The sequence below is a fragment of the Tinamus guttatus genome, unplaced genomic scaffold, assembly GCF_059628265.1.
Source record: "Tinamus guttatus ecotype Peru unplaced genomic scaffold, ASM5962826v1 Tinamus_guttatus_pri_ptg000637l, whole genome shotgun sequence".
NCBI lineage: Eukaryota > Metazoa > Chordata > Aves > Tinamiformes > Tinamidae > Tinamus > Tinamus guttatus.
Genome location: NW_028289171.1, coordinates 408,820 through 422,413, shown reverse-complemented (window position 1 = coordinate 422,413; position 13,594 = coordinate 408,820). Strand labels below are relative to the sequence as shown.

Sequence of the window (13,594 nt, the reverse complement as noted above, 5' to 3'; positions counted from 1 at the left end):
GTTACATAAACGACACCCTAGTCTGTTTGCTCTGCGTTGTAGCTTCAGACTCATCAAGGATGTTTAATCATGTCCTATAGCATAGAAATAACGTGCCATAAAATTCTCTTACATATATTAGTACTGAGATTTGGCTTTCTCATTGCCTATAATCAAAAACATATAAAGCTCTACGATGAATTGTAAATATGCAACTATATCTTAAAGTTAAAAAGATCCTTAAATAAGAACCTCACTTAATAGAGACTATCTGTTCATTATTTACACAGGCAAACCTGGTACTAGATTCCCATAAGGGATTACAACCTCTACACGTTATCACATCAAGGAAAATAAAATCTCTTTGTGTTATCCTGGTAAGTAACAACCTATCCCTTAGGCTTTAGGAAGACTCTATTTCTAATATTATTCCTTTTATTGCTATTACTCTTATTATTCCAAGCTCAGTGGTACAGGCAGAAGCACGACGGATGTGTGGCAGTCCTTTTGTGAGTGATGGAAACATTGGGACCATTTGGGGAAACACCATGGACTGCATTTTGCAGGAACAAAGTCTTTTATTTCCTGGCAGGAATCTTTATTTCTTCTGTTTCTTCCCCTTCCTCCCCACACCTCCTTTTCTAAGTCCTTTAAAGTCAGTATTATCTTTTGCTTTTCTCTGTACAATATAATGCCTACACTGCTTGGCAGATTTATGCTCTTGTAAAACTTCTGTTCCACATCAGTACTATGGACTTTCCTCTGCAGCATAGATGGTACATTTTAATTAAAATTCTAAAATAAAATAAAACATAGCAGAGGAATGTTTTAGTGCTTCTGATTTAGTACTTTAGTGATTCTGAAACAAAACAAAAAGAAAGGGCCTAGTAACAGCCTAGAGATAGAAATCACTAACGTTTTGAAAAATTAACTTTCTCCGAACGAATCAGAATTAGCACGTACCACATGAGCATACGAAGTCCTACTAGCTCCAAAATTAATAATGCAATGCCTAGTGATTTCAATTATCAGAATTTTATACTGGCCAATAAAAAAAATGGTATTAAATTTAAAAAGATTCCAAACCTTTCCTCAGGTATTTACTTCTGACATCTATAAGCAACACGGATGGAATTTCTGTGTTAACTAGTGTAAAATGCTTTCCCAAAAATTCATGATGCAAAAATGCATTATGAAAACAACTAACCATTACATTTATTATTGTCCAATATTCTTATAATTAACTGCTGCTATCAGTATATAAAAATAGAAGGTGTCTCACTGTTTACCATAGGCTCCATGGACTGGCAGCAACTCCTAACCTAAAAGCATTTTTAAAGTCCCTGTCCATTTTTGACAAGTGTTATTTTAGTTTATTATATAGTTGACATTCTAGAAAACCTTAAAGGAACACTCCACACACAGATCTTGCATAAATGCTGCACTACAGGGTACTTGTCAAAATCTCAAGAACCAAAAAACTTACGATCAGTTCACATTTGTGATCCTATTAACAATATTTCCTTGGTAAGACTGGCTTATAGCTCAAAATTAGCAAGATGTATCTTTAAAGAATGACGCTAAATTGCATCTTTAACATTATTCTGTTAAATGTCACAATGGTGGCTCCAAAGAAATCAGTCCTATCTGCTTCCTATCTACCTTTCTTGCGCAATCAAACATTGCCAGGAAAACGTTAAGTAAGGCAATTAAGTCTAGAAAGCAAAAAAATACAAAAATTTTGGACCAGAGCATGAAAAGCCAACCAGACAGGTTGGACATAATGGTTTAGAGCACTGATCAGGCACTTGGCTACACGGCTATTCGGCGTGGGCAGCCCAGATCTGCCACGGGCCTCGCCGGAGCACCATCCTCTGCGATGCCATTTGTACAGGCAGCACAGATGTCCCATCCTGTGTTGCCTGACTCAGCAGCAGCTACAGCGTGATGAAGGCACTCCGTGGCAAAAGCAAACGAGCGAAATCCTGGCCAGACCAATCCCGAGAAAAGAAAAAACACATATATATGGTTTTATACATATATATATGCATATATATGCGTGTGTGCACGACAGGACGGAGGCACCTCCTGGAGCTGCCAGGCATCGCGGCTCGTGCGCACGCAGGAGACCCTCGCCCGCCCACCCGCCCGCCCGGCGGCACCGCCACGCCCGGGGCGCAGCCTGCGGCGCGAAGCGCGGGCGGCCCCCCCGCGCTCGCCCTGCCGGGCAGCGCCGCCGGCCCGGGCAGGTGCCGGGGCCGCCGGTGTCGCTGGGAAGGCCCCGGGACACCGGCCTGACCTTCCCCGCCCGCCCCACGGCGCGGCGGGCGCTGCCAGGGCAGCGGCGAGGCCGGCAGTAACGGCCGCCCCCCCGCGCCGTTTCCGCGGAAACGCTCAGCGCGGCGGCAACGGTCGCGCCCGCCGCGCCCCACCGGCGTCCGCCGCCGCCAGGGCGCCGTGTCGCAGTGCTGGGCTGCCCGCGCCGCCCACCGGCGCCCGTCCCCACGGCGGCCGCTCACCGTGGCGGCCCGCGGCCACTGCCTTCCTCCTTCCCGCCGCGCCGCAGAGTGACGCGGTGGCTCCCGGCGGCGCAAGGACACGGGGCGCGACAGCCCCGGCGCCGCCGTCGCCCCACCGCGCAGCCAATGGCGGGGCCGCGGCACGCCCTGCCCATGGCGCGTCACTCGCCGCGTCGCCGGGCCAACGGCGCGCGGCGCCATCAGGAGCGGAGAACACGCCATCTCGCCATGGGCGGCCCGCCAATGGGCCGCCGTGCTGCCCTCGCCCTCTCTTCTGATTGGGCGGCGGCAGCCGCCTTATTTGCATATGCTGATGGCCCGAGAGCCCGGCCGCGCCCTGGGTGCGCGGCGCCTCGGTGCGGGCGGGCGCGTACAGCTTCCGCCGCCCCCGCCCGCCCGAGCGGCGGACACGGGCGTCCCCGCGCCCCGGGAGCCCCGGCCTGGCTGTGCCTCCCTCCCGCGCCGGCCGGGGCGGAGGCAGGCGGGCAGGGCAGGGCAGCGGTTTTAAGCTTGTGTTGTTCCAGAGCATCATTTACACACAGTGATGTCAACCCACCGTGTGCACGGGTAGTTACCAGGTGGGTGTGCTTCACCGCGCCATTAAAAATGCCACTGTGATTAGCAGCTTGTGGAAAGCACTGGCATCTCCTGGTGTTCAACAGAGTGCAACCCACTTAGACACAACCCACTTGGTTTTGTGGCTTTGGCCCAGATAAGGCATTCCTTCTTTGATCTGGCTTTTGCACATGAGTGTTTGGGACATATAAAGCTCCTCAGTCTCTTTCAAAGTATTGCCTCCTATGTATCACATGCAACCTGCTGCTCTTAGTTACAATTAATTATTCCCACTTTGTGTAGCCAGTTTGTGTCACCAGGCACGAGCAACTAGAGGTGCAAACAAAGTATTATCTGACAGGCCTTTGCTGAAGATAATTTACATGCCAGCTTTTCCAAAACTGCTTCTTGCATGTGCCATTTTACTCAAAGTACCTTCAAGTACCTTCACCATGTTGCAGAATGTAAGTGTAATCTTCAAGAAAGGATAAACTGATTAAAATAGATTTCCAGAGAACTCCAGAAAAATACATATTATCACTGTTTCTTTTTCCATGCTAGTTCTGTTATTGAATATGGCAAAATACTTTTCTCACATCTCCACAGTTACAAGTCTAAATCCAGATGACTTACTACTCCTTTTTTTTGCCTTTTTTCCAATGACTCCTTTCTCAACACTCCTGTCTTCTCAAGTATCTCTTTATTACCTAAAAAGGGTAAAAGATTCCTAGCAAGCTTTTTTTTTTTTTTGCAGTAATTTGATGATATGCAAAACAATTTCTGTAATTGCTTTGGGATAGGACCAAGTCAGACCAAAATAGCAATTTGTGCGCAATTATACATCTATGTATAATTGATTTATAATTGAACGTGACCTTTAATATCTTGCTATCTTTTCCATCCTTTCTGCAAAGTAGTTTGTTTTAGGTTTTTTTTTTTAATATTCTGTGGTGAGCTTAATTTGGCAAGTGATAAAAATGCAAATTTCATCATCAAGTTTCCTGGGAACAGGAATCATTACTATGATTTGGAATTGTTTCTGTGTAAATAGATGAGAAATTTTTCTGTCATAAGCCCTTTTGGTATTAGTACTTCTCTCCCTAGTCCGCCTACAGCTCCTGCCACTGCTGTGAGAGGCCACGGGAGCAGCACTGACAACTGGAAGAGGTGGAAGGCAAAACTGAGGCAGGAACAGGCCTGTCATCAGGGAGAATGCCACTGCCTTTTCCAACAGACGCACTGCAGCATCAGATCCAAATACTGGCAACTAGTCGGCTGGTTGCCCAATGCATTCCTTGTCTGACACACGAAGCATACATCGTGCTTGGGGAAGTGGCCTTGGCAGTGCGCAGGTTAGGAAAAAGGCACAACGTGGATGGAGATGCGGGTGAGGCAGGTGCGAGGCGCGATGCCCTGCTGCAGGCATATGTGCGGCACAGAGCTGCCATGAGGCAGCGGCAGCCACAACCGTCACCCATGGCCGGCACCATCCTTCCCAACACCTCCCAAGGCGGAGCTGCCTTTGGTTTCTTCTCGGCCGCCACGCTACCCTCGCGCGTGTTTGAGCAGCTCCTTCCTCACCTCCACGGGCGGGGCGCCGGCCGCGCGCGGAGCGGCGCTCACAAAATGGCCGCCAGGGCGGAGCCCGCGCGCCGCGGGGGCGTCGGGGGCGGGACCGGGCGGCGGCGCCTGCCTGAGGGGATCGGGGCAGCGGCGGCGCCATGGGCGAGCGGGGTGATGGTGGGGACAGCGACAGCGAGGAGACTGTGGTGGAGGGCTCGGTGACAGAGAGCGATGTGGAGGGAGAGGAGCTGCAGAGCAGGAGGTGACGCGGGCGCGGGGCCGGGCGGGCGCGGAGGAGTGCCCCGTCCCGCGCCGCCTCCGCGTGCCTCGGAAACACCGCGGAGCCGGGCTGCTGCGGGGCAGCCGCTTTGCATTGCTACTACACTGTTTCAAAAATAAGTATTTTCGTTGTGTGTGTTAGGGCATTTATGTGTTCTACACAAAAATAAACAGTTTTTGTTCATTTTCATACTGATGCTTGCCAGCTCTGAAAATGGACCCATTGGTTGTACATCCCGTGGGCTGTACATTTATATCCTACAGAATAACAGTCAGGGGAAGATAAGCATGCCAGAATCCTGAGTGGAGAAAACTAAATACTATCAGGCAAGACAACTGCCAAGGCAGCTCTTTCTCTGCAGGTTCCATTTCAGGGAGCTCCTGATGTTTTCTTTCTTCTGCGGGGTAGAGTCCGCCCAGCGGTTTCACTTTTTGTTTGCACTATATTTGTGCCTTAGTACAGGCCGAGTATGTGTAAAGCAGCAATGTGCTTCCTTGCTTAGGTCTCCCCACTGATTTACAAGATCAGGTGAATTTTCTCAGTTTGGGGATGCTTTAAATTTGGCATTGGTGTTAGAGGAGTCCTCAGTTAGCATGAGCTTAGTAGATGTCCCAGTCTGACTAAAAAAAGTGATGTTGGCCTCCATTTGCAGGGTTGATAAGATGATACACCTGCTTGACAACTGTTTTTCCTTCCTTCTTTCTTTTTTTTTGCAAAGGTTATCTTTTTTAAATAAGGATGTGTCAACTGAAATCAGAATTGCCAAAGGTAAGAGAGTTTCCTTTTTAAGTCTGTGTTGTTTTTTTTTTTCTGTGTGCTTTTCTCTGGATGTTGCTTGAGTCCATAATATTTTAATTTAATACATGAAATGTAACTAGCATATAGTATTGAAATAACTTCAATATTGTTACATATATCTGTTCTCTTTAAGCGTAATGTGCAACATTTGGATATGTGCATTTAAGTATATTATTTTGAGTGTAGTGTGTATTCATTTATTAAAGCCGTAATATCTTTGCAAATATTTCTCTTAAAAGTAGGTTGCATAAACAAACATGTAGTAGTTGCAAATGTTTTTACTGGTACTTCCTTGGCTTCTTTATATAATGCCTCTTACTTGTGTGTCGGTGTATTTTGTTCTGGTGATGCAAACTTTGACGGCCTGCTCAACAAGGTGTTCTTAGCGCTTTTCAAGATTTTTGGTTTGTTTGTCTTACCAATTTAAAGAGCTGAGTGGATTCAAAACTACCATTTTATACCAGCCTACTCTGAGGCAGTGGAAAACTTTTCCATAGCTCATTGAAATGTGTGAAAATCTTTACTTTGCTGTCATTCCTGATGCCAGACTTTTCCATGGTCCCTCCCTAGTGTTGCCTGTGGAAGGAACAATCCCCTTCTGAATTTACCTGTGGCCATCCACTGGAATTAAAGCTTGGCAACATTCAGTCTGTGGGTTTTAAAGCATGTTTATTGACTCACTGTTACATTGCTGAGAGTGAGGATTTTTTTAATCTCTATAAATATAATAGTTTACTAATGGTATTTTTAGGGTTCCACTTATGATAGTTTAGATTTAGTTTGTTAGAGTTAATATTTCATTATGCACGTAGCATATATTAATGCATGCTTGTGCTGTAGCACTGTGGTAATGAGAATGACCTACTTCAAAGGTAAATTTGTTGAGTGTTTTGTTAATGTCAGTAACAATGATGCAGTTTTGAAACCTAAAGGTCCAAATGTAAGGGTTTCTCTTTTTTTTTTTTAATTCTCTCTCCCTCACCCCGCCAAGAAGCACTTCCCCTGAATAGTCCTTAAAAAAATTCTGTAAAGGACTACAAATATTTTTAGTTAAATGGATTGGCAGCTTACTAAATTTCCTGTTCTTAATTAAAAAAAAAAAGAGAGAGAGAGAAAAGAGTTACTTTCTAGTATGGACTCGGGAAGAGTTTCAGTTACTTTCTAATATGGACTTGGGAAGAATTTCAGAATACTAAGGGATATAATTTTTTCCCCTAGCTGGTTACTATGATATGTAAAAATTTATGTAACCGTAAGAAAGTAAAAATGTGTTTAGTCAGCCTTTAATTACCTTTTTTTTTCTTTCTTGCCTTCCCTAGAAGGCAAATCTCCAGAGATCGGTTTTATGCATAAATTCCGTGATGATGCATACACTTCGAAGGAAGAAAATCAGATAAATTCAGTATGTATAGAAACAGCAAACTTTCTGCTACACATAGCTCCTAATAATTAATAAAATCATTGGGTGTTCCATTCCTTATGCACAAAATAACTTGTCGAATTAATGCTGAAATGGCTTTTGTGGGAGGATGGTTGCCAGATTCTCTACAGAAGGGTGCTGAAGTCTCTTGCCTGGTATGACCTTTCAAATTTGAGGAATGACAAGCCTATGACAAAGACGGAGAGCAGCTCTGCAGAGAAAGACCTGGGTGTCATGGTGGACCACAAGTTGACCATGAGGCAGCAGTGTGCCCTCGTGGCCAAGAAGGCCAATGGGATCCTGGGCTGCATTAAGAAGAGCGTCTCCAGCAGGTCGAGGGAGGTGATCCTGCTCCTCTACTCAGCCCTGGTGAGGCCACATCTGGAGTATTGTGTCCAGTTCTGGGCTCCACAGTACAAGAGGGATGTGGAGCTGCTGGAGAGAGTCCAGCGCAGGGCCACAAGGATGATCAGGGGCCTGGAACATCTGCCCTACGAGGAGAGGCTGAGGGAGCTGGGCCTGTTCAGCCTGGAGAAGAGAAGGCTGAGAGGGGACCTGATCAGTGTCTATAAGTACCTCAAAGGAGGCAGTGAGGAGGATGGTGCTGACCTCTTTTCACTGGTGGTCACCGACAGAACTAGAGGTAATGGCCACAAACTGAAACACCAAAAGTTCCACAAGAACTTAAGGAAAAATTTCTTAACAGTGAGGGTGACGGAGCACTGGAACAGGCGACCCAGAGAGGCTGTGGAGTCTCCTTCTCTGGAGATCTTCAAAACCTGCCTGGATGCCACCCTGTGCCACGTGCTCTAGGTGACCCTGCTGGAGCAGAGGGGTTGGACTAGATGACCTCTAGAGGTCCCTTCCAACCTTACACATTCTTACACAAGAAATCTTGGGGTAATACCAAGATAATACGTATTGCAAAATCTTGTTATATGTGATCTTTATGTAATATATTTCCTTCAACAGGTAAAAGATAACCATCTTGATCAGTGATGCCAGAATACACCCTTGGTTGTTCCAAGGTTAAATGTGATTTGATATTTGGAGAACTAAATATTTGAAAAAGAAACCTGGGAGTAATCTGAAATGCTGAATAAAATGCCTCTCTGCATGAGAAGGAGGAGAGTGGCCCTTTGCTTTCTCCTCTGGTAGCAGATCTGACAGTCTACTGACAGAGCTGAGTCCTTGGCTTCGTGGCTCTCACCAGTGTAGCCAGTCTGCAATCCAATTAAGTTGGCATCACTTTAAGCTCAAAGGCATTCTTCTCCCTAGTCTAACAAGGATGATACTCTTTTCCCCAGAAAGTTAGAAAATCGGAGAGTTCCCTTGTACTTCCCACCAGATAGCTTGGGTAACACTTACTATTCTTTTTTGTCAGATCTATAAATGAAGCCATGGACAGCTTGCTCATCCACAGTGTAGGGTCAGCATCTGATTTAAATCTTACTGAAAGCTGTGAAGAAACTAGCCTGTTATTGTAGATACTGGCATAATGCGATGGCAGCAATGTAGCTGTTCAAGCACTCTGAGAGCTGACATGGAAGGGGGACTCATAGAGACTTGTTCTCTTGCTGCATCCTCAGAAATTGTGTTACGTGAATATAATATCTTGATGTAATATGAGGATCATGCAGCCCAGAATGGCTGTGAATTTCTTCAGAAAATGTAACATCTGTTCTGCTTGTTTTGAAGAGTCCTGGACTGCTTGTGCTTGAAGAAGGTTGTGTGGATTGAGATTTGGAGCCCTAACTTTGATTCTATCGTGTATAAGAAAGTCAGTAAGGCTTTTCTTCTACCAGAGATGCAGCAGACCTATTATATATACAAACGAGAGAGTTTATAGCTCCTGGGTCCTTTCTAACTAGCCAGTCAAGTTATCTCCATTAATATTGTGTTCCAGGGTTTATTTAAGCAGGCCTAATGCCTGTAAACCTGTTCCTTTGCCTTGTTTTTTTTTTTTTTTTTTTTTTTTTTTCCCCTCCTTTGCCTAGTTGGGTGGAATGCTTCTAAGGTGTTGGGTGACACTTGCAACTTTAAAGCTTTTGTCTTTTTCTTTTGGAACACATCCAGAATGCGCTCAAGTAGGTGGCTGTAAAAATGCTAAAGTGGGAAAAATCAGTTGAAGTGTTGAGGTTTGTAGGAATTTTATTACAGGGAGGAAGAGAGCAGGGCAAAATGCTGTTCCTGTTACTTCCTGTCAGTGACCATAAAAATGCTATTTTTATAACCTTTATGACTTAAGAAGCACCCCCCTCAATGTTGATATGAGTGACTCACTGACTTTCCTCAGAGCATAATACTTTAACAGAGTGCATATCCCCTCATTCTCCTGACATGTAAATGTGGTCCATTGAGCTTTAAGTCTCAGAGCAACATTACCCGGGCAAAGAGATTTATTAGTTCCACTGCTAACTTCCTGACCTCAGCTGGTCCCTGGGTAAGGTTCTGTATAAACATCCATGTTGATTCATACAAAGGGTATATTTTGTAGTCACTGACTTCTTGCCAACTGTTTCATTGCTGTATTTTGGAATAAAATCAGTCAGTTAGTGTTGCACAAGCTGTTTCTAAATAATCTGTTCCATGGAGCCTTTTAGCAGTCATTCCTACTGGGTAATTTCTATCTGCTGTTCTTCAGATCATTATTAAAATGGTTGTCATTGGCTACTAGCTATACATGCATGCAAGTACGTTGTCATTTCATGCCCACACCAAGGTGTTCTTTGCCCATGTTTTCAAAGTTCTGTACACATTTCCCCCTATAAGTCAATAATTGTTTGAAATTGCATGCAGTCTACTTGTAAATCCACAGTCTTCCACTCACACAGAGAGCATCGCATATTGTTGATTGAAAGAAGAGATTATACCAAAAAAGGTCAAACTAGGAGTTGAAATAAAGCTAACTTGTATTTTGGTCTTTGATATATAAAACAGCTGAAGCCTTAAGCAATCATATCCTAATTAAGTAGGTGTATTTTCCTTTTGGATTCCTTTCATAGTCTTGATTTATTTTCCAATATTTTTTCAAATACCACAAATAGAAAAAGGACTTAATCGGAATGTCTTTTCTGTCTATACAGTTAAGTATATAAAGATCTGATGTAAAAATTCAATTTTCCAAAAAACTTAAAAAAAGAAGCAGCACGTAGTAATGCTGAGAAAATAATTTGAAAAATACTTCGTTTTACTAAGCTGTTATTTTTTTTTTCAAAGCAGATACCTCAGGAGACAAATGAATCTGACCAATCTCAGTCTCTACTGCAGTGAGTACAGTACATTACAAATACATTCCATTCAGCCCTACTATAATTAAACAATGTTCTTTTATTTCCAGTGCTCTGCTCTGAAGCAGTTTTCTTGCTTGCTTAGAGAAGGATGTGTGTTTATGCCAGAGGTACTTCTGTATCCAGTATGGGTCAAACTGTTTCTGTATTTTTTCTTATCGATGTTATCACATAAAGACTACTCAGTGAAAATTGTTATCCAAGAATTTATAATAGAGAGATTAGACCTCTTTGTCAAAAAAAAAAAAAAGGATTTCAATAGAAATAGAATTTAAAATAGAAGAAATAAAAATAAGTATTAAAAAAGGATAGCCAAGTCCACTTAGAAATCTTAGAAATCTGAAAATCTTAGGTTCTTCGTGTCCTTCTGAACTGCGCATGCTACCTCTAAAATGGCTACAATTGCTCTTACAAATAATTGTAAGCACAAATCTTCATAAATCTTAACTATTGTAAAAATATTCTTAAGATGACTAGATTGCAGTTCTTTCTGAACTTTTTTATTACATTATTTAATCCTAGGGGTTGGATAAACTGTCCCTCAGTTTCTGAAAAATTTCCTGAACCTGTTAATTCACTGAATGCTGCAGAAGGGAGACAGCAAAATAATTCTGTAGGTATGTTTTATTTTATACAAAACTGAAAGTTGTTCTAACTGGCCGAATTATATGAGATGCAGAAGATGAGTATCCACATAGGTTTATTTGGAATCTTACTATATGTGGCCTTGACAACAGGTTTTCATAGTTGTTTTGGAAGTATTGTGTTAGAATTCTTTGAAATAACAACTGCTTTCAAAAGGGAGTGATGCCAAGTTAAAATTGTTCCACTCCTGTGGAATTTTCTGATGAAAGTTACAGATTGAGGGGTGCCCAAGTGCCTTATGTAAGAAGAGCATGAATGTGAATAAGAGTCATTGAGGGTCCTACAACATGCTGCTTACTGACATTCCCTGAATCACAGATACTCCTGAGAGAAGTAAAACTTTTGCCAGACCTTTCCCAAATCTGGCCATAATGTAACGCCCTGCTGCTACTTCCTTTGTGCTCCCATTCATATCTGCTCCCAGCAAGGCAGTTCTGCCTCATGTGTTGCTTCTTCCCTGTTTGTACAAATTTGTGCTGTCCTAGTAGATAATTCTGTTTTGTTGTTTGTTTTCCTTTTTTTTTTCTGGGAAAACAAAATAGTTTCCCAGAAACTCTGATGAATATCAAAGTGAGATTATGGGAGCCGGGGGTGTGGGACCAGCCCATTTGAGCTTGTTTTGTAAATTATTAGATGGGCTCCATTGTGTTGTCTAATTGCATTGTAATTATGGAGCGCAGGGAACAGGCCTCGCCCTCTGAAGTGGGTGGTAGTTCCAGTTGCATGATGGTCTTTGGAAACACAAGCCTCCAAACTACAGCTAATAAATGTAAAAAGGTGACTCAGGAATATAATTTGGTGATTAATAGAGCCTACATAGAGAACTCATTGTCAGTTCTTGTCAGAGAGCTTGAATGCAGTTGTTTTTAAGAATGTTGGAAACTTTAGCATTTATCAGGAAGAAGAGGTCGTTTTATTAGAGAAGATGAGAACTTTCAAAAGTGAAATTCAATGACAGTACAACTGAAATATTTGTTTACATCCTAGATTTAAATGCCAAAGTGGTTGGATTTCTGAAAGATTCAGAGGAAAAGGTTAGTGTATTTTCATAATTGAATGCACATAAAATATCATTTGACTGAATTAGCATTGGAGAATATTTTACTGCAAAACAGTACATTCTGACATTTTAAAACGCAGATGTGTAGCTGTCAAAACCTACACTGAGTACATCAGGTTATTTTTTTACCTTGTTTCACTTGAGTCTTTCTCAGCTTTTTACTCTTTGGGTCGGAACCACACTTAGCAAGCTTATTGGATACAAGTGTAGGAGATGTACAATAATGAAGAAATATGAAAGATGTTGTAATGAGACAGGATCCAGAAGAGCTATGCCTTAAACTAATCAGAACCTTCCTAAGAAGCTACAGATGGCATCATGTTTCCAACAAATGAAAATTATGGAAGAGACACTAGGAAGATCTTTGAGGAGCAGTAGAGTATTTGTAACTGCCTTCTGTTTGTGAATGAGTCACTTGTGGCCAAAAATAGGTAGTACCAGTCTCTATCTGTTCTCTTTGCTAATCCTAGGGCTGCTTGCAAGTGATGAGTTATACTGCTGATCACGTAAAAGCTAAGGAATAGCTTCAGAGCTACATTTCACCCCATATGTCAGCTTCCTTTTTCAGTGATTTTGAATCCAGGATAATTCCACCACAGTTTAAGCCTATCTAATTGGCTGGTGAATGGTACTGTCAGTTTTCTTTGCCATGTATTTCTGCTGCTTCCTTTGGGTTTGTTTGAGACCAAGTGCAAAATGTGTTTTGGGGAGCTGATTGTCAGACACCGTTCACTTTTTTCAGTTGGTTTAGTAGTTTTCTGCCATCTTATTTCTCAAGCTAGTTTACCCAAAGATTAGACAACTGCCAGTACAGTGCAAGAGAAGATGCACAAATTTGTACTTAAAAGCAGATTGAAGGATGCAACTGTAGAAAAGCTAATTTACATAAGCTTGGTAAAACCTGAGTGTTATGAATATAACTCACAAAGAATACTGATTATTTTGGTAATTACTGGCATGCACAGAAAGAAAACCTTGGAGGATAGAGGGAATCCTCCATAGCTTGCAGAAAAGGCAGTAAGAAAAAATATCAACAATGTAAATCCATCAATAATTGCAATAAAGATAATAAGTAAATCACCCAACCCAAGAAATATTTGAGCAGGAGTTGAAGGTTCTGCAACCGCTCACATTAACCCCCTCTTCGCTATTTCCTACCAACAGTCATGGTTTGAAGCTAGTGAAGTCTGGGCAGCAGAGAGGAACTTGGAAAGGTCTGTCTCTAAGCAGCAGAGCAGCATTTTATTAAGGGTTCTTTGGCTTTGCCTCGTTATCATCTGTCTGTATACTGTTGTTTGCAACCATGATGCTACTTACAGCTGCTCTGCTACCTCTGCATTGTTCTTATTCCACAGCTGATGTAAGCCCCTTGGTGGTTTTTGATTTTGGTCTGAATTCATCCCCACCCAGTTCACTCATTTCAGGTCCATTTTTCCTGGACTAAGAAGCTCTCATTGGAATTTGCTCTGTTGCTGGTTCTACAGC

General features: G+C 42.9%; 1 protein-coding gene across 1 annotated transcript in view; it reads left to right on the top strand.

Annotated features, from left to right (window-relative positions):
• The first annotated feature begins 4,265 nt into the window (after positions 1-4,265).
• Positions 4,266-13,594, top strand: part of ANKRD31 (ankyrin repeat domain 31) — a 54,398-nt gene continuing 45,069 nt past the window's right edge. Inside the window, exons 1-6 of the mRNA XM_088535621.1 lie at positions 4,266-4,834; positions 5,615-5,664; positions 7,014-7,096; positions 10,334-10,383; positions 10,927-11,021; positions 12,037-12,083. Of these exons, the coding sequence (XP_088391747.1) occupies positions 4,266-4,834; positions 5,615-5,664; positions 7,014-7,096; positions 10,334-10,383; positions 10,927-11,021; positions 12,037-12,083 (894 nt within the window). The remainder of the gene's footprint in view (positions 4,835-5,614; positions 5,665-7,013; positions 7,097-10,333; positions 10,384-10,926; positions 11,022-12,036; positions 12,084-13,594) is intronic.